A 19,365-nucleotide genomic window follows, 5' to 3' on the forward strand; every position below is an offset into this window, starting at 1 on the left:
CCTGTCCTGGAACTAGCTCTTCTAGACCAGGCTGGCCTCGAACTCACAGAGATCCGCCTGCCTCTGCCTCCCAAGTGCTGGGATTAAAGGCATGCGCCACCACTGCCTGGCTTCACTGCAGAAGGTTTAACTGTTTCCAAAAAAATCAAAAAAGAAAAATTAAAGTTTCTAGCAGTGGAAGATCGAGTAGATAAATTAAAAAGGCCATATTGAAGAAAGCCATTAAGTGTATGTATCAAGGAGCAGTCAAAACAAATACAAATCATTTCTGGCCACTGCAGCATCTATATCCTAGAATTTTAAGAAAATAGAGCCTTGTTAAATTTCAAGAGAGAGGACACAAGCATATAGAGCAGGAAAGAGCCCTCACAGAAGTGCGGGGAGAGAATATTGCAAGGAGTACACTAAGTGTTCATAGCAATGGATTCCATCGGGAACTGAGTGTCTTTCCCTTTTGTGACGTTCTAATTTGCAAATTTTAAAATAAGAAATTGCTAGTGAACCTTGGGAGGCATGGGTGCATGCCAGATATCAGGGGAATCCTTTGCACTCCGTCTCTGAAACCCCCATATTGCCTTTGATGTGGATGGGTTGGGGATAGAACCCTGGGGATAGAACGCTGTCTCCCAGAGAGTGTGAACACCTTTCCTGTGGAGAACTAAATGCAGAAAGGAGACACGAGATAGGTCAGAACTGAGGAGAAAGACTAAAGACCCAGGTTCGTCTATCACCATGAAAAAGATGACAGCCCTTGAGTCTTGAAAGGGTAAGTTGAAGGGATTTTTGAGACTTGTAAATCACAGAAGACAAACTCCAGTATGCACTAACTGTTACATGAGAAGGGACCAGTTGGTTATAGATAGAGGCACTTCCAAGGCAGATAGCTAAAAAATTAAGACCCCTCAGAAAGCCTTGTTGGATGATTCCCTTGTGGACTCTTTGGTGAAGGTAAGGATTTGGGGGTGCAGTCCTGATGTTTCAAAGTTGAAGTTATAGAGGAAATATAATGGTACAGCTTTCAAAACAGCCCTGAACAATCGATGCACACACACACACACACACACACATGCACACACACACGCGCACATACACACACACACACACCCACCACACCATTGGTAAAATGAACTATGCAGATAAGTGTACATAATGATATTTGAAGTCAGTCCATGTGAAAATATTCTGTTTTCAAGATCGGCAGGTAAACCAGTTGAAAAGGGGTATATACATCAGAGAAGGGAGGAGAAGTTGAGTGCACATATCCAACTGTTAGACTAGAGGCTCGCTCAAGTGAACGGGTAACCTACAGCTCATCTAAGGTCTTCAGGCAGTGTTTGGAATTGGATCCCCACCACCTACACACAACAGCGGCTCAAGTCTCCCTGACCTCAGCTGTTCACAGCCTAGTGTGTTTAAACTGGTCCCCATTCCCCAGTTTTCTCAAATCGGAGATGCGGAAAGAAGGTGTCCTCCAGTGTGGCAAGCAGAAGCCAGAGAGAAAACACAGAGATTGGTTGGGAGCAGAGCGGTGATAACAAAAGGAAGACTCTCACGCGTCCCAAAGTAACTTCAAAGACATGCAGGAGAGGGAGAGATGAAGAGAGTTAATAAATAAACAGCTTCAGACCAAACCAACAAAAACACAGTTTCACACTCCTAAATGTTTTTATTCAGGCCCTGACTTAAATCCCTGCATGGCTGACCAGCAAGGCTATACCTTAAGTTTAGCCTTAAGTATTTGGACTATAGCCACAACTTTTCTTATAAACTATACTGTTCGCAAATGCTTTGTGCTTTACATCGTAAGCCCCTCTTATCTGTAGCAAATCATGTCTGTTCCTAAATGCTTTGTGCTTTACATTGTCCTGCCCCTCTTATCTGTAGCCAATCAATGTCAGCGACTCATATCTTCCTTCCACTGTTTGTTGTAAAAACACCTCCCGCTTTGTAGTCCACTGGGCGCATCCAGCTGTTCCTAGCTCTGCTGCTGAATGTGTGAAAATGTGTTCCCAGCCTGGTCCTTCCCTTGTTGGTTCCTGTAAGGATTCAGAACATCATTTTAGCCCAGTTTCCTTAGCCTCAAGAGTTTGGAATTAGTAGTGATGAGGGCAGAGGCTACTGGTAACATAAATTTATCTGAATTGGCTATTTTGGTCCTATCAGGCTTATATTACCTCATGATCCTTTTCAGTCCTAACCACTGAAAGCCCTTGGTTCTTTCCTAATTAGGTCACCAATTAAATTATGACATTTATGGGAACACTAAATGTCATATGCTTGTGTGTCCTGTGCTTGCTTGTTCTGTCGAATGCTTTTGCTTTGTCCCACAAGCTGACGTGCACTTTAAGAAGAAACTAATTATAATCTCTTAGTCTCTTATTACTTTTTAATTTCGTTTTTGGAAATTTATTCTTAAATAATTTTTTTGAGATAATTAGTTCCTTTTTTCACTGCCGTGACAAGAGCAAGTATAGAGGAAGCTTTCTGATTGACTGCTCAAGGGTCCCGCCCAGCACGGCAGAGAGGGAGTAGCAGCAGGAGCCTGCAGCAGCTGGTCACATGCATGCTCAGGTCTCCTCTTTTCGCTCAGCCCAGGACCCTAACCCAGGGATTGGTACTGGCCACATTCACAGTGAGTAACACTTTTCTCAGACTACCCCAATAGACACACCCAGAAGTGTTTCCATGGCAATTCTAAATCTAGTCTAGTTGACAATGATTAACCATCATAGAATCTCACAGTGAAATTTAGCATAGCTTCAAAGTTGTGATTCTCCTGTCTCAGCCTCCCGATTTTCTAGCATTACACATGTGTGCCACTATGCCAAGTTTTAGTCTTTTCTATCATTTGAATCCAGAGCAGGCAGCTAGTGAGCCAAAGATCCTATTTAGCATATAGTATTTTAAAATTTTGTGTGTATGAGTGCTTTGTCTGAATGTGCGAGTATTTTGTTGGCTTTTAAGAAGAGCTAGGAAGTTAACTTTGATAAAAAGTCTCATTTACGTGCCAGAGCGGTTCATTGCTGACTTAATAAAATCATGTTTAGGCAATCCATGTACTTGTCAGTTGCTGAGTATGTTGGACCCTTTCTAACCTCAGGATCTTTGCACATATTCTTCCCATGGCCTGTGGTATCTTTAGGCTCCGCTCCCTGGGTTCACATCTTTCCTCAAACATCAGAGTTTCCAAGAACCTCACCTAAGCACACTCTTAATCTTCCAGCAGTGCTCACACTTCCCATTATCTCATTATTGAGTTCATCAGCTCCAACACACGCAGCTCAAGAGGCCATCGTTTCTGCAGCTCTTCTCTTACACTGGAGCATGGCGCGGGAAGAAAGTGCTGGAGCTTAGGCACTGTGGCACTAGCTGGGTTAGCAGATGGGTGATGTGTTAGTTACCCTGGTTGCCCATGATAGCATAACTGCCAAAAGCAAGCCAAGGAAGGGTGTGTTTTATTCCCAGTGCCAGATTAAGCCCTTCACAGTGGAGAAACCGCGGGGGCAGAAACTCGAGGCCAGACTGGTCATCCCAAGTCGGAAAGCACAGAGAGACGAGGGCTGGAGGTCAGCTCACTCAGTCCTTGTTCAGTCCAGGACCTCCAGGCCATGCAATGGTACAGCCCTCAATCAAACCAATCTATTAATAATAGAAGCCCCCAATCGGACATGCCCAGGGGCTTGACTCCTACCTGAATTTAGATCCTGTCAAGCTGACCACTGAGGTAGCCATCGTATTGATGAATGGCATCAGATGAGACCACGACAATGAAATAATGTGATATGCAGGGAGAAGAGTAGCCAGGGGAGAGGAGTAGCCAGGAGAGAGGAGTAGCCAGGGGAGAGGAGTAGCCAGGGGAGAAATGAGAGAATATGCAGAAAGAGGCATGCAACACCACAGGAGTCCTCAGGGGTTTTCACCAGAGTCTGCCACAGCTCTGACCTCAAAGAGAATGTGTCATTTGTCTCTTTCAGTAAAAAAGATAGACCATGATTATTGTAGAAGGGTCCTGTCTTGTGAGAACTGGGCTAGTATCCTTTGGAGTCCCAAGCCTCATTATATAGCTCCTTTCTTTTCTAAAGTAATAATTGCGGTTGTCTCTGGAAATGCATCAACACGGAGCTATTGCTATGCCCTGCACACCTTCTTTTGTGTAAGTTGAGGGTTGGACACAGAGCTATGTTGGGAGTGATGAAGCCTAGATAAGAGATAGGTAAGCCAGTTGTGTCAATGTCCCCAGTGTCTGCAGCATCTCTGTACTTAGTGTGCGTATTTAGTTCTTTCTCTTTTCCTGTGGTGCCATGTCCACTCAAGTGGGCTCAGACTCATTAAGGCATTATGAAGTGGTTAGATGCGGCAGGGGTAGCTCTCATGGTGTCAGGCTGTAGAGTCTAGAAACGAGCTTGGCCCCATCGCAGGCTCCTCTGACCTGTAAAAAGCACTGTTGATCTTCCTATTGTCTGTCTCATAAGATATGGGAGAAGTGAGGTAATGTCTCCTCAGATCTTTGAGCTTCTCGGAAGAGCAGCATTACAGGAATGTGATATCTTAATACACTTGCTCATGTTGTAATGGGCTGGAATTCTATTTCCCTAAATTTATTTAGGTGCTTCTAGAATATTTTTTGTCTTGACCTTGAGATCTAAACCTGCACTAACCCCCTCAGAGGATGTTCAAGTTCTGAGAGTCAGCTGTGCATTTGCAAGGTTAGAAGCTGGAAAAGGGGGGTGGGGCATGAGAGCTAGACTAGGTAGTAATGGGAGAAGGAGCTTGAAATCATCTTTAGAGTTTGTTTGACACCCTAAATATGTTGTTTGCTTAAAAAATAAATATCAAAGAAATTGAAACTATGAGTCTGTTTTAATTTAGCAGTGTCATGACATGGGCATGATTTATGGAAAATCTCTCTGCCACTTTTCTTTGTGATGGACTCTACCCAACCTCCTTCAAGATTTTCTTCATCTTTTATTGATTCATAAAATTGTCTGTGTACAGATGGGATGGAGGTAGAAGAGAAACTGTCTGGGGGGACAAAGGGGACTAGTGGGAAGGGGAAGGACATGAAAGGGTAGGGGAGGAGAGTAGATGAGGGATAAATATACTCAGAATGTATTCACACTTCCCTGAACATTGTCTCATGTAAAACAGTAAAATAATTCGAAAACATTTACTTCATCTTGGTGCTTGGGCCAAATCTTTATTGTTTAGTAATTTTTAATAATTTGTTTCTGACTCTGATATCACCAGTTCTACACAAATGATAAGAAAACTGTCCAGTTCATTTGCAAGATAGCTGCTAGGTTATTAGGTGTGCTTTGATATTTTGTTTTTGTCTGCATATGAAGGAACCCTAAGTGTTTGCTGTTGAGCAGTCCTGAGCATTCCTGCCGTTTGGGGCAAATCCACAATCTGTGGCTGCCTAGTGGGTCTTAAACAGGGAGATGGAAATTCGTGGTGAAAAGCGATTGATGTGAACTCAGGGGCCACTGCCCTCACACTGTGAAGATACTGATTGCTAGCCAGCGTGGTGGAGCTTGCTGTAATCCCAGCACCTGGAGAGGGGATGCAGGAAGATCAGAGGTTCTCCTCCATCAGCAACAGAGTGAAGCTGAGGCCAGCCTGGGAAAAGAAGGAAAAGAAAAGATATAAATTTATTTTATATTTTGTGTGCCAGGCAATTTGTTACGGTGTTTTCTAGAAGCACTTAAGGTCTTGATATTTCAAAGGAATGTCAGCTTTCTATACAAGAGTTTAAATAGCTGTTGATTAAACTCCAAAAACAAACAAACAAATGACAGAAAAGTATGTGTTCTTTTCTAGAGAAGTGAATATATACACTTTGAAAGAAGCAATGGAATTTGGACTTTTAGACCAATGATGGAAATCACATTTCTCTTTCTGAATGAGAAAAAGCTTTCATTTACCAAAAGCTAGGACAATATAGATAGAATATTTTTGGCATCCAAGACAGAACGCAAAAAAAAAAAAAAAAAAAATCAAGCCTTTCCAAATATCTGTTTGACTACTTGGCCTGGGAGAGATATGAGAAAAAGTTACATTGTTTCTTAAACTAAGAAGCATGTCTTATATGGGGAGACAATCATAGCACTCGGGGCCACCAGCCTTCACAGCAACATGGCCTCTTACTGAGAAAGTAGTGCTCAGAGATAGAGTTCAAAGGAAGTTAATCTGTAGACGGTCATGTTTTGGTGTATGTGTGTATTGCATATGTGTGTGTATAAACCTATATGTGCAGATGGGTCTCCCAGAATGGTAGGAGACCCCATAGGTAGCCTTAATAAAGGTAAATTATTTTTTCTTGAACATGTTAACATAATACATAGTTTTTATATAATTTTGTGATAAATTTATTATTTTTTGCCACTGTTTATGAGTATAGACAACCATACTTTTTCAAAAAAACACTGAAGATTTTCCACTTTATATTGGTTGGAAGCAAGTAAAATTGTGATTTTTCTTTTTATTGGTTGCAGGATCGAAGTAAACAGTTGGAGAAAGTCCATGCCGTTATTGGACCTAAGTCATGTGACTTGGATTCTCTCATTTCTGCCTTCACATATGCATACTTTCTGGACAAGGTGAGGAGAAAGGGATTATTATATCCTTTGTACCTGAATTATGTGTCTTTTAAGAATAAATATGGGAAAAAGAGTCACTAACTTAGTTTCTCATGTTCACGTATATTATAGATAAAAAATATGAAAAATCCAGCAAGCAACAGGCATTTATTGAGCATCTCCTGTATGTTAAACATTATTCTGCTTGTGTCTTACTGGTTTCTTCTCAAAAGCATTTCAAACAGCATAGTAGCTGGTTGCTTTTATGAGAATTTAGAGAAACAATAAAAAGCAGGATTCGGGGCCTCTTTCTTTTCTTTATCATGCACTATGTAACTGTGCCTTTGGGGATAAAAAAAAACATTCATAACAACACATATGGGCAGTACATGAAGCCAGAGACCAGAAACAGGGTATGACATGCTCAGTCTAGGTTCTGGAAGTCTTAGTTGTTGCCGGTTAGCCCTGATGAAGATGTCCCTTGAGGGAGAATCTCTTGGCTCTGTGAAACAGACTCAGCCACTTCCCATCTCTAAACTCTGTCAGTGCATCATAATGGGATTTATTGCCTGAAACCCCTCAGATATATGTTCTGAATGTTTGGGTACTATTTCCAGAAGGTTCACGGAATTTTTAATTTTCCAGAGTCTGGTTTATTTTATTTCGATTTTGTTTGGATCTGGATCCCCTGACACTATGCATAGCTGATCTGGAGCGATTTAAATTCACGTAAAACCTAGTCTTCCAGAATAAGCTGTGGGTGGCCGGCACCGCTTTAGGGCAGCTGGGGAAAATGATGGGTAACGTAGTCTCATCTCTACATGTGGGCTCTGCATCAAATGTGTCTTACAAGTTGTTGAAGTTTGCAAGGAAGAGCAATTGGCCTGAGAAGATGAATGTGTCTCAGTTGAGATGTGTGTATTAAACAACCCTTGTTCGCCACTGCTCATCCAGTTGGCGGAGCTGGATTGACTCTAAGACCACCAGCGATGTGCAGTTTAAAGAGGGTGTATAATAATAATAACATCACCAACTATAGTTGTAGTGTCGTGCATGAGGATGCATCGTGCAAAAAGGACGTAGAAAAATTGTGAGTGATAAAAGATAGATGATCAGTCGGTAGATAGATAAAGGAAAACAGACTGATAGACCCTCCCTTCCTTTGGAGACTTTTAACTAAGCCTAGAAACAAATGTGGCTTTACTAAAGTCACATTCTGGGGACCTTGTTGTTTTCATGTGTCTTGGTTGGTTTTTTGTTTGTTTGTTTGTTTGTTTGTTTGTTGTTTGGTTGGTTTTTGTCAACTTGATATAAGCTACAGTTATCTGGGGAGAGGAGCATCCACTGAGAAAATGCCTCTCTTCAGATTGCCTGTCAGCAAGTCTACAGGGGATTTTCTTGTTTAATGATAGATGGGGGAAGGCCGGGCCCATAGGGCAGAACAGTGTGGCCTCTGGGCAGGTTGTCCTGTGCCGGATAAGAAAGCAGGTGGAGGAAACCAGTAAGCAGCACTCCTCCAGGGCTTCTGCATCAGCTCCTGCCCTGAATCCTGGACGATGAACTACAATCTGTAAGATGAAATAAAACCTTTCCTCCCCAAGTTGCTTTCAGCTATTCTGTTTTATCACAGCAATAGAAAACCCAACTAAGATACCGTGCTGTTGTCTTAGCGTGGTAGGTCTTGCCTGCTGTCTGTGGGCTGTGCCTCTATAGAGTTTTCCTGAGAACCATACTCAGTCTCTCAGGGCTCTGTGGCTTCGCATGCTCTGGTGAGCAGAACATAGGCCAATACCGTGCCCGTGCGACAGAAACAGGAAGTGAAGGCTCAGAAAGGAGAGTGGCTTTCTCCAATTCATCAAGCAGGGGCTGTGGCTGGCATCTAGTTGCTGGTCCCTCCTGCAGAATAAGTCCTGCATGGACAGCTTGGGACACACACTCTGATTCGTGTATTCTCGACTGCGTTGGCAGGAGTTAGATACAACTGTCAGTTAGGAAGAGTAACGTGCTCTACACAAGTCACTAGTGATGGTTATGCAAGTGGCATTCAGTATTAGCATTACAGAGCAAGGAAAATCCATTCAGTGGAGAAGATTTTGTGTTTTGTGTACAACAGCAGCGTCTGGTTCACTTATTTAATTCAGGAAATATTTGTTAAATGTCTACTGCTGCCTGATTGTTTTATGTTTTGGAATACACAGCAGAACAAAACAACCCTTCCTCTTTAATGTTTAAAGGGGAGACAGACACTGGGGTGTTGAGCTGTGTCATAAACACATGCTTGTGACGGAGCCATGGGGACTCGAGAATAAAGGCTATTAATTATTCAGAAATAAAGTGTCACCAAGCCCTTAAAGTAATTTTTAAAATACTTTACTTTAAAATCTATATAGATGAATAAATTTATGGTGAATCTGAAATTCTCTTTCTTCTCCTCCCCATATGGTCACCACAAATATTTTATGTAAGAGTTTTATGAACATAAGTCTTTGTATATAACAATATGTAATATATAAAATAATACAATATATGAGTTCAGTAGAGATTATAACCTATTAGTATGTGTGCTAAACCTGAGTCCCAAGTGTTTTGCATTTTAAAAATGTCACAGTCAGGACTGGAGAGGTGACTCAGCAGTTAAGAGCACTGGCTGCTCATCAGAAGACCCGTATTCAATTTCCAGCACCCACATAGTAGCTCACAACTCCTGTTCCAGGGAATCCAGCGTCCTCACATAGACATACATGCAGGCAAGACACCAATGTATGTAAAATAAAAATAAATAAATTTTTTAAATGTCATAACTGAATGTCACAAACCATATGTCAGCACAGAGTTTTCCTGATGACCCCGAGGAAGCAGAAGATTTAACTATAGCAGACTTGAACAGTTGATTAAACCCAGGTTGCAAGTATCCTATTTCGATAGGGACAGATCTGCCTTCTTGTGTCACCTGAGTCTGTCCCCAATTAATTAATTAATTATTTTGTCAATTCATCCTGGCTGTGCTGGTGAATGGATAAACAATGAATCAACAGATAAACATCCTTGCTGCCAGACCTGATCACCTTTCCCAGGACCTACGTGGTGGGAGGGGAGAACCGGCACGTGCGAGTTACCCTCTGACCTCCACATGCGTGCTGTGGCGTGCGCGCGCACACACACAGAGAGAAGTAAATAGCGTAATGTTAATTTAGAAATATAACACCAGGGCCTACTTACTAGTGGAAAGTGCTCTGTGATTGGGCTCAGGGAGATTCGTTTTGAATGTCACATGGCTTAGTTATGGCCCAAAGACTTCGGCTCCCTTTTGCCGTTTGCTTCGCTCTGGAGGAGAAATGGCTGTTTCCGGTGGTTGAATTAGCTTCTCCTTCGGTAGGTCAGTCCACCCGGGGTCCTCTGCTTGCCAGTGCTGAACATCCCAAGGACCGAATTCAGCTACTTCACAGAGACGAGGTTCATTTTAGAAGAGCTGAACATCTCTGAATCATTCCACATATTCCGAGATGAAATTAACCTGCATGAGCTGAACGAAGAAGGAAAGCTATCAATAACGCTCGTGGGCAGCAACGCCCTGGGGAGGTAAGACTCACTGGGAAGCTCTGCACATTTGTCCCGAGTGCAGGTTCCTCTCAGCTGTCACCATTATTAATGTCTCCTTATTGTTGTTTAAAAGAGAGAGAGAGAAAGGAAGGAAAGGACTTTATAGGAAAAAGAGTGATTTTTTTTCTTTAATAACAAAATTTGGTTTATGTCAGTTCTTCATTTTTACTTTGAGATTGCAAACATGTTTAAGTAGAATGCTCTTGTAAAATTTACCAAAATAATATTTCCTTACAGTGTCCCAATAATCCCATGTATTGATGTTAAAAATAAGTAACAAAAATTGAAACCAGATAAAGCAGAAAGGTTCTACAGAGATCTCATAGAGAAAGGGGAGAAGCTGGGAAATGGGCCACGTGGTTGCTGGTTTTCCATTTTTATGGTAAAAGAAGGACAGGCTGTTGACAACTCACGTCGTTCAGTCACCCCATGCCACAGACGGGAAATGCAGAGCCGGGTGTCATTGATGGCTTTGCCCGAGGCGCCATGTACACTCAGTGGGGAGCTCAGATGAGAACCTGGTTTCTCTGTCAGCTTTCAGCATGGAAGAACTGCTAGCTGGGGCAAGCATTTGAGATAAAGGGAGAGGAGTAAGCAGAGTCCCTCCCTACAGGTGGCTGCAGAGAGGCCTCTGTGAGCTGCTCTGTTGACTGAAGGGCATCAGCTAACCCTAGAGTTTGAAGTGCTTCTTCTTTACACTTTGGCCATTTGCCTATTTTTCATGACCATCACTAACCAACCTTGACCTTAGAATCCTTGAAATAAGACCTTCATATTTAATAATTTTTAAATGTAACCAGTTTTTAGGACACATACTTGCATATGAATTAAAGTATACCGAGGCAGCATCAGTTATACAAATGGTTATAAAGTGTTTAGAAAACAGTCTATGGTCTACTTTCATCCCTATGCTGTTTGAGGCAAATGAAATTCTTCTGAATAATATTTGTCAAGCATCTGTTGAGAAGGGGCTGGAAGTTTTGGGTGAGCGTTTGGACTGCCTTCGGCTGTCAGTTGTATTTTCCAGCTTCCCATCACAATAATGATGTACCTGACACAGCCACCTAGACAGTCAGAAGAGGTTTATCTTTCTCATGGCCCTGGAGTGTCAACTCTCAGCTCAGGTCACCAGAGGGGGCTTTGGTGAGGACGGTACATCAACAGCAAGAAGAACGAAACAGCCACACCTTGAATCAAGGCAGAAGCTAAAAACCAGAATCACCCAACACTCTGCGAGGGCTCGTCCCCAGTGATCTAAGGATTGAGCCAGGCCTCGCCTCTAAAAGCCCTCAGCATCATCCAGTGTTTCCACCAGGGACGCCATCCTTCCTGCACATGTGAATCTTTCAGGAAACTCAGTCCCCAAACCACAGACAGCCTGGGTGCTCCTAGTTTTCACACACTGGGCTAAAGTCATGGCCAACTTTTTCAAGGCAACACATGCATCAGGCACGAGCAAAGAGAACACGACAACACAGATTGGGGGAGAGCTTTGTCACCCCTTAACATGGAAAACGTTAGGCTTGCCTTTGACTGAGGTTATAAGCTCTGGGCTTGCGGTTGTTTATGAAACGGAATATTCCACAAAAATAAAAAGCTAACTTTCTTCACTGTTGCTCTTTTGTTTTTAAAGAGTCAAAAAAAAAAAAAAAAGAAACAAACTAGTTTTATCTGTTATCCGTCTGCTTTGAGAAAACCCACCTCTATCACATGTATGAAGTAGGTGAGGGGTAGGGGATGGGCCAGTGACAGAACACTTGCCTAGCATGCAAAGGCCCTGAGGTTGATCTTCAGCACTCCAAAAATTAAAAAGTACAAATTTTAATTAATTAGCTAATTAAAAGTCTTGAGTTTTTAAAAGTCATAGTGACGCCATCACAGGCATAGTGGTGTTTTTTTTCTTCTTCTGAGCTTCGGTGACTGTTCTGAGCAGGTACTAGTAAGTTAAAAGCCACCTGCTCCACACTCTGGTCACCTGACCATGAGCACTTTCCTTAGCCCCACTGTGCTTCAGTTTCCCCATTTATAAAAGAAAGATCTTACTAGAACCCATCTCATAGGGTCTGAACACAGCTACAGTGTTTCTGAATCATAGCTTCTGTGAACATATGAAATACTCTAGGAATCCTGGGGGCAGGGATGAAGGGAAATGGCACGTGAGGAGACACAGAATAAGGTCCTGTTTACCCCTCTGCTGCACGCATGCACGCACGCGCATGTGTGTGTGTGTGTGTGTGTTTGTGTGAGAGAGTTTGTATGAGAGAGAGTGTGTGATTGTGAATCTGTGTGTATCTCTGTGTGTGAGTGATTGTGTGTGTATGTATGACTGTGTCTGAGTGTGTGTCAGTGATTGTCTGTGTACATGAGTGTTTCGTATGTTTGTGTGTGTGTGTGTATGATTGTGTGTGTACATGTGTATATGCATGAGTGTATGAGTGTGTATGACTATGTGTGTGTGAGTGTGTGCACCAGCACCCATGCAAAGGACCGCAAATTCATACAGGCCAGAGATCCATGTCAGAAGTCTTCCTCCCTACCTCATCTTCTGAGGGAAGGCCAATCACTGAAACGGGTGCTCTCTGATTGGCTAGACCACCTGACCAGCAAGGCTCAGCTGCTCCCTGTTCACCCACCCACTTGTGGTGCTGGTGTGACCACAGCAAGGAGTTATGGTCAGGCATTTACATGGGTTCTGGAGCTCTGAACTCAGGTCCTTACGCTTGCTGTGCAGGTGTCTTAGCCAACTCTCCAGGTCCTATTCTTCACAGTCACGAGAATTTATGTTTGGGGCCATTTAGGGGAAATTATTATTCATGTGGAAGTAGAGACTAAATTATCCCCCACATGAGAAAACATGCCTTATCTCTTTCCTTTCCTCTCCGTTTAATTTACAGCGAGGACAGAAGTTTGGAAGCCGCAGTTGTCAGAGTCATTAACCCCGGTGAGCAGAGCGATGGCGAGCTGGGGTTCCCGGAGTCTTCCTCCTCGCTGGTGCTGAAGGAGCTCCTGCACGAGGCCCCCGAGCTCATCACCCAGCAGCTGGCACATCTCCTCAGAGGTGAGGCTGGCGCTGCCAGAGTCAAGACGGGAGGCTTAATGGGCTGGTTCTGGGCCTGTTCATGCAGAAATAGTGCGATCCATTCTTGGGTTAACAATCCCTTTAAAGACCCCGGGAAGCTCCATCAGAGAGGCAGGGAGTAAAGAGTTTGTTAAAGAATAGCATTATATTGAATATTAAAAATGTGCAGTTAGAAACAGGCACAAGGGTCTGTGCTGTTTCACTAGACAAGAATGTTAAATGGGGCTTCTGTATCTTGGTTGGAGAGAGAGCCCCTCCTCTGGCTGTTAATAGCTTCCAAAGGAGCTTCCTGCCTAGGACAGTGTGAGTGTGGATCAGAATTCCCTGTTCCTGTGGCCTTGGAATATCCCCAATACTTATGCATGCTTGCCACACAGAATCCTGCCTGCAAGGCAAAACATCCAACTTTTGTTTCGATGACACAATACATGGTCCTCCAGCTCATCTCTCACATCTGTTTTTAACATGGGACACTGCTGTGTGGTACTGTCCAGTGAACCCTCTGTATCCATGGTCTCCATGTCATGAACTCAACCAACCCGAAAAACAAATCACTTTAAACTGTTTGTATCAATCATAGTAAAAGCATCTCTCATTGTTATTCAACAAAAAAAATCACCATAACAATTGACATTTTCCTATTGTATTCCTAAGTAATGCAAGGGGTTATTAAGTATTGTGGTATTAAGTGTTATATAGTATGGTGTATGAAATACATCTGAGGATTTGACATGATGCATACAAACACTACATCATCCACATGAGTCTACAGGGACCCACAGACTTTTGTGTCCATGTGAATCCTGAACTCAGCCTCCTACAGACGCTGGGGAATTACCATATACTACTCTTCTCCATTGCTGGAGCCCACAGCTTCCAATACTGGTCCTCATATTAGAACGTGTCCGTCAACCTTGGCTCTTCAAAATGAGCCCAGGCCATTCAGTTACTTTTGCATATGGGACTTGCAAAAATATTTTTGTTTTTGTATAAAGCTTTCTTTTCTTTCTGCAATTCACTTTAGACCTAGTAGGCACAGATTATCCTCAGAATGTTTTCTACAGCAGCCAGTCAGGAGACAGTCTGACGGAACAGAAAACAGGACAGATGAGGACAGGCTGGCTCAACGCTTCCAAGGACTTTCTTTTTCTGCCTCACTTTATACTATAATTTAGAGGGGGAAAAAGTCCAGGAGTTACACCCATTCCTCTAAAAGTTCTAGAACTAATGGCCCCTGGAAACTGGTCATAACTATTGTGGTGACGATGGATGTCTGTACCAATGCTGTCCTTGAAATGGTACCTTCAGCTAACCCAAGAAAGTGGGTTTTTTCTTTGTGGTAAGGCAGACAAGATAAAAACAATCAAGAATCTCAGCTCAGGGAAAGCTGTGTGGCAATTCTATTGTGTTCAGACAAGCACTAGAGAGCATGTTGTTTGCGTATCTTAGAGACTGAGCAGTTGTTTTAAAAGTCCAGTACACACATTATTTAGTGGGAAGACGTAGCACAACTCATCTTCATGAGGTTTTATAAGCAGCAAAATAACACGGAACTGCAATACACAATGATGTAGCTTGTTTATGCTGCTGTGACTGCTAATGATGACAACGATGATGCTCAGATTTGGAGAACTAGAAGGGACTATTTGTCTCTTCTGGTTGTCCCTTCAGAATGTTTAGTAGAACTTTGTGGCCATGGTGCATGTGTGTGCTGCCTGTGTGCATGTATATGGAGATGAGGTGGAACATGTCCGTACAGAGGGAGCTAAAGGATGGTGAACCAGTTAACCTGTCCTTAAAGAGATGCCTCAGAGGTTCGGTTTCTGTATTCAGAGTCAAATGACTTTCTCATATTTGGGAGAAAGAGATGAATTTTGTAAAGCTCTCGGATCTTTAGTTATATGAGAAAGAAGTTGAGTTAAAGTTTGCTCTGTTCCCTGAAGTCAAACTTAGATTTCATAGTTCTCTAATTACATGTAACATCAAGTATAAGGGACTTGTTTTCTGTCTTCCTCTAAGCAATGTTAGCATCCTTTAATTTGCAATAGAAACTTCAATCTTTCAAAACAGTCTTCATTAGCAACTGTGAAGTTACTTTCATGTGAACTTGACACTGTAGATGGAAATTTCTGTGCCCACCCAGTCCCACAGCCATTCAGTCCTAAAGAAAAACACAGAGGCTTTTATTAAATAAACTGTTTGGTCTCTTAGCTCAGGCTTATTATTAACTAGCTCTTACAACTGAAATTAACCCATAATTTGTATCTATGTTTAGTCACATGACTTGGTACCTTTTCTCAGTAAGGTATACACACCTTGCTTCCTCTGCTTTTGGTTGGCAACTGCATCTCTGCCTTTCCTCTTCTCAGAATTCTCCTTGTCTGTTTGCCCCACCTATACTTCTTAACTGGCTATTGGCCAATCAGTGCTTTATTAAACCAATATGTGTAACAATATTTACAATGTACAAGAGCATTTCTTACATTATGACACATTTTAGACACGTTTTCTACGTGCTCTTCTACATCTTAAAAATACAAAAGAAAATTAAATACTAATTTTTTATGCCATGTTTGGCCATGAGAAGTTATAGATATAGCTCTCTTAGATGTCACAAGACTATATACTTATTATGCCTGAGACTTAGCAGATTATAAATTCTAAATTTATAGTGACTTGAATACTATATGAATTTGTCTTTTACTTCTCACACTCATGATTAACCCAGATCCTGTCACACCGAGTTGTATCTGTGTAGTGACAAGTGGATTTCAGGTGGGCAAAGAAAATGTCCTTCCACTCTCTGAGAAGACTATGTGCTTCTCAGCCAGCTCGGGGGAGGGTAAACAAATTTCAGTCCATATGTTCATATGTAAAAGATGGGGACAAGTTCCCCGCTACAAGTCATCATATTCAGAATTCAAGCCCTCAAAGCTTGTGAACAGCATAGCTTTCCTCCGTCCCTTCAAGCATCCATCTTCTCATGAATTGTGCCCCTGACCCCTGAAGTTTTTTTGCTGTTGTTGGTTGGTTTGTTGGTTTGTTTAGATATTCCCAACTTTTCTCTTTCTGGAGGACTCACACTCAGATGCCCCTGTACAGTGCTTGTTCCTATCTGTCTAGTACTCTTCTACCTGTCCCTGCAGAATGTCAACTTCATGGGGGGAATAAAAGGACCTTGTACTCTGTGTCCACTACCCTACCTGCTGCGCTGGTGCCTATACTTCTGGCACATCGTAAAACTCTGTGGGATGAACTTTTCAAAAATGGATTTGGGTGGGTTTGGGAAGTAAGGAGGAGCTAGAAGGAGTTAGGGGAGGGTAAACCATAATCAACATATTTTGAATGAAAAAAATCTATTTTCAATAAAGATTTCGACAACTTTTTAATTGATTTTATTGAACTTTACATTTTTCTTTGCTCCCCTCCCTGCCTCTCCCCTCCCCTTCAACCCTCTCCCATGGTCCCCATGCTCCCAGGAAATCTTGTGACAAAATGTTTAAAATAGTGTTTATACACTCTCTCTTTTCATGACGTCATGGTTGTGGTAGTGTCTGATGCTAAAATGGCCTGCTGTTATGGCCATCCCTATAGTATCCTTACTGCCTAGAATATGGACAGTGTTTCTTCCACTAATACCTCTCTATTATCTTTTTTTAGCTTGTAGAAATCCTAGGGGGATTTATTTCATTATTTGGCAATGACTGACTAGCTTTTGTTTTCATCAATTGTCATTATATGTATAACTTTTAAGATTACATATATTTGTATATTTACATTATATATATTGTATATATACATTATATATATTTGTATATTTATATATATATCATTTTAATCCTTTTGAAGCATAGTGCATCCAAAGAAAAGAATACAAAACATGTCTATAAAATGTAAATATGCAGCTTAGTAAATTATCAGGAAAGAAATGCCCTTTGATAATTACCCAGCTAAAGAGGCAGAATGTGAAGACATTGCCTCCTTCTTATGCCTACAGATCACTCCTATCTGGAGACAGATAAATTCTCATTTCATGACATTTACATCTTAGCTTTTCTTTATATTTTAGCCAGCCCTGTGTATGTACCCCAGATTGCTCCACATGGGTTTTGTGTGATTGCGTGCTTTACATCAATGGATCCCATACAGCACACACTCTAAACACGGTGTGTGCTTTCCTAGGCTAGTTATCTATGAATTATTGATTTTGTCATTCAAATCCTTCTTGAACAGAATATTAGAAGTAGCCTTCCAAAAAACATGTAATATAATAAAACAGTAACAGAGTCAGGATGAAGAGAAAGAACAGTGGAGGAGAGAATCAGATCAGGATATCATACAACACTTGGGGCTGTGGCTACAGTGTTCTCTTCCAAACTTTAGATATGAGCTTTTTGAAGCAAATGAGACAGAAGTGTGACTTCTGGAGAAATTCACATTGTTATAGAGTCGGGTATGGCGTATAGCTATGGATCTCTGTTCTCGAGAGTACCTACCTGACTCTCTTAGTTCCTTTGTTCTTCAAAAGGAACAAACTAATTTTAAAAGTTGTCTTTTCTTTCCCATCAGTCCTCTCGCTGTGTCCACTCCTCTATATCTGCTGGTGCCTCTCTCAACACAAAAATCCATATTCAGATTCAATCACATGTGATATTCTCAGTCCAAAAACGTACTACTGCAATGGGTTATCAAACTGCTTGCAATATACTATACTACCTGATTGCTATGGGTATTGTTCAGTGGTTGTTCGCAAACCTGTCATGCTGTCATCGTAGACCAGAGCTCCTTATGTTTCTCGGTTTTCCTTGCCACGGTAGCCTTTTGGCCCCAAGGACAATTAGGGATATGTGCTAACAAGTAAGCCAGTGCAACCAACAGTGTTTCAAGGTTGGTAGAGTATTTAGCCATCTTGAGATAATTTCAGTTTAATTTCTTTTCTTTTAAAATTACAACACCGCAGTAGACACTTTAGTTCCTTCTTCTAATGAGCCTGTCCGTCTGGTCTTCCCCGGTGCCAGCATCCATTTGCTTCTTCACAGTGGTTTAGAACAACACATATCTCCTGAGTCAGCTTCTTCACCCAGATGAAGCTGTATTTCCCAGAGTGCCTGCACTCAAAGTGGAGGCTGCCAAGTGGTTTGGTCCTTCCTCATGGTTGCTGCCCCTGTGCAGTATTTAATTCAAGTAAGGTGCCACTGAAGAGCCAGAGGAGGGGAAGAAACCTCCCCCCTTTTGAAGCATCACCTGAGTAGGTATGGAGGTTGCTGGCTTTTCTTGCATCCAGTCTTGCAAATTGCAGTCAGCTCTGTATATCCACCCCGGCTGTCTTCACCATGCTAGTGCCCCCTGTAGTTCCCCTGCTAGCGCTCAGTTTCTTTGTCCACAAGTTCCCTCACTGCCCATCACGGGGCCTTTTGCATAAGCTTCTCTCTCTGGCACTTGGCCTTCAGCTGGGGTTAATTTTTCATTCTCCTGAGTTGTGCTGCAGTAGGAAGAGCTTTTCTTCCTGTCTGCACCCCAGTAGCTGCAGGCAGAGAAGAGAATGTAGGTCCTTAGACCGGTGCTTCTCGGCCGCTGCCTCTTGTCTTAATTTGAAACAGTAATTTCAGGGCATGAATTGTTAACATCTAGTTCATCCAGAAAGGCATCCATTTATGAAGTATATTTTGAATTAGTTGGGTAAGAAATTACATGTAGAGAAAGACACAGCCGTCATGATGGTAAAAATCATGGACCTTGGTTCTTGGAAATGTGTCCATCTTTTGGTTTCTCCCTTTGTCTTTGTTTTTATTGTGCGGTTCTTTTTTTTTTTTTCTTTTCCCTTTATCTCCTTTTCTTACTTCTCTCTCCCTTCCTCTCTGGAAGAATCTTTTATTATTATTATTTTCAAACATGGCCTATGTGAACATACCTAATAGTCACATTTTATGGTCATGTTCTGGGCTTGTGCCAAACCCAGTTACAAACCCACCAGACTGCTCAACCTGCTCTGTTTTATTTCCTCAGAGATGGATTCTAGAGGATGGCTGCCAACTTTAATCCATTAAATTGCTGAATCATCATAGTGTGTGTGTGTGTGTGTGTGTGTGTGTGTGTGTGTGTGTGTGT

At 42.1% G+C, this 19,365-nt stretch overlaps 1 protein-coding gene across 1 annotated transcript in view; it reads left to right on the forward strand.

Annotated features, from left to right (window-relative positions):
* Prune2 (prune homolog 2) overlaps positions 1 to 19,365 on the forward strand; it is a 255,447-nt gene that overhangs the window by 30,315 nt on the left and 205,767 nt on the right. The window contains exons 2-4 of the mRNA XM_026781692.1: positions 6,495 to 6,599; positions 9,955 to 10,157; positions 13,073 to 13,236. Coding sequence (XP_026637493.1) covers positions 6,495 to 6,599; positions 9,955 to 10,157; positions 13,073 to 13,236 — 472 coding nt within the window. The remainder of the gene's footprint in view (positions 1 to 6,494; positions 6,600 to 9,954; positions 10,158 to 13,072; positions 13,237 to 19,365) is intronic.

This window comes from Microtus ochrogaster, chromosome 8 (assembly GCF_000317375.1).
Source record: "Microtus ochrogaster isolate Prairie Vole_2 chromosome 8, MicOch1.0, whole genome shotgun sequence".
In the NCBI taxonomy this organism is placed as follows: domain Eukaryota; kingdom Metazoa; phylum Chordata; class Mammalia; order Rodentia; family Cricetidae; genus Microtus; species Microtus ochrogaster.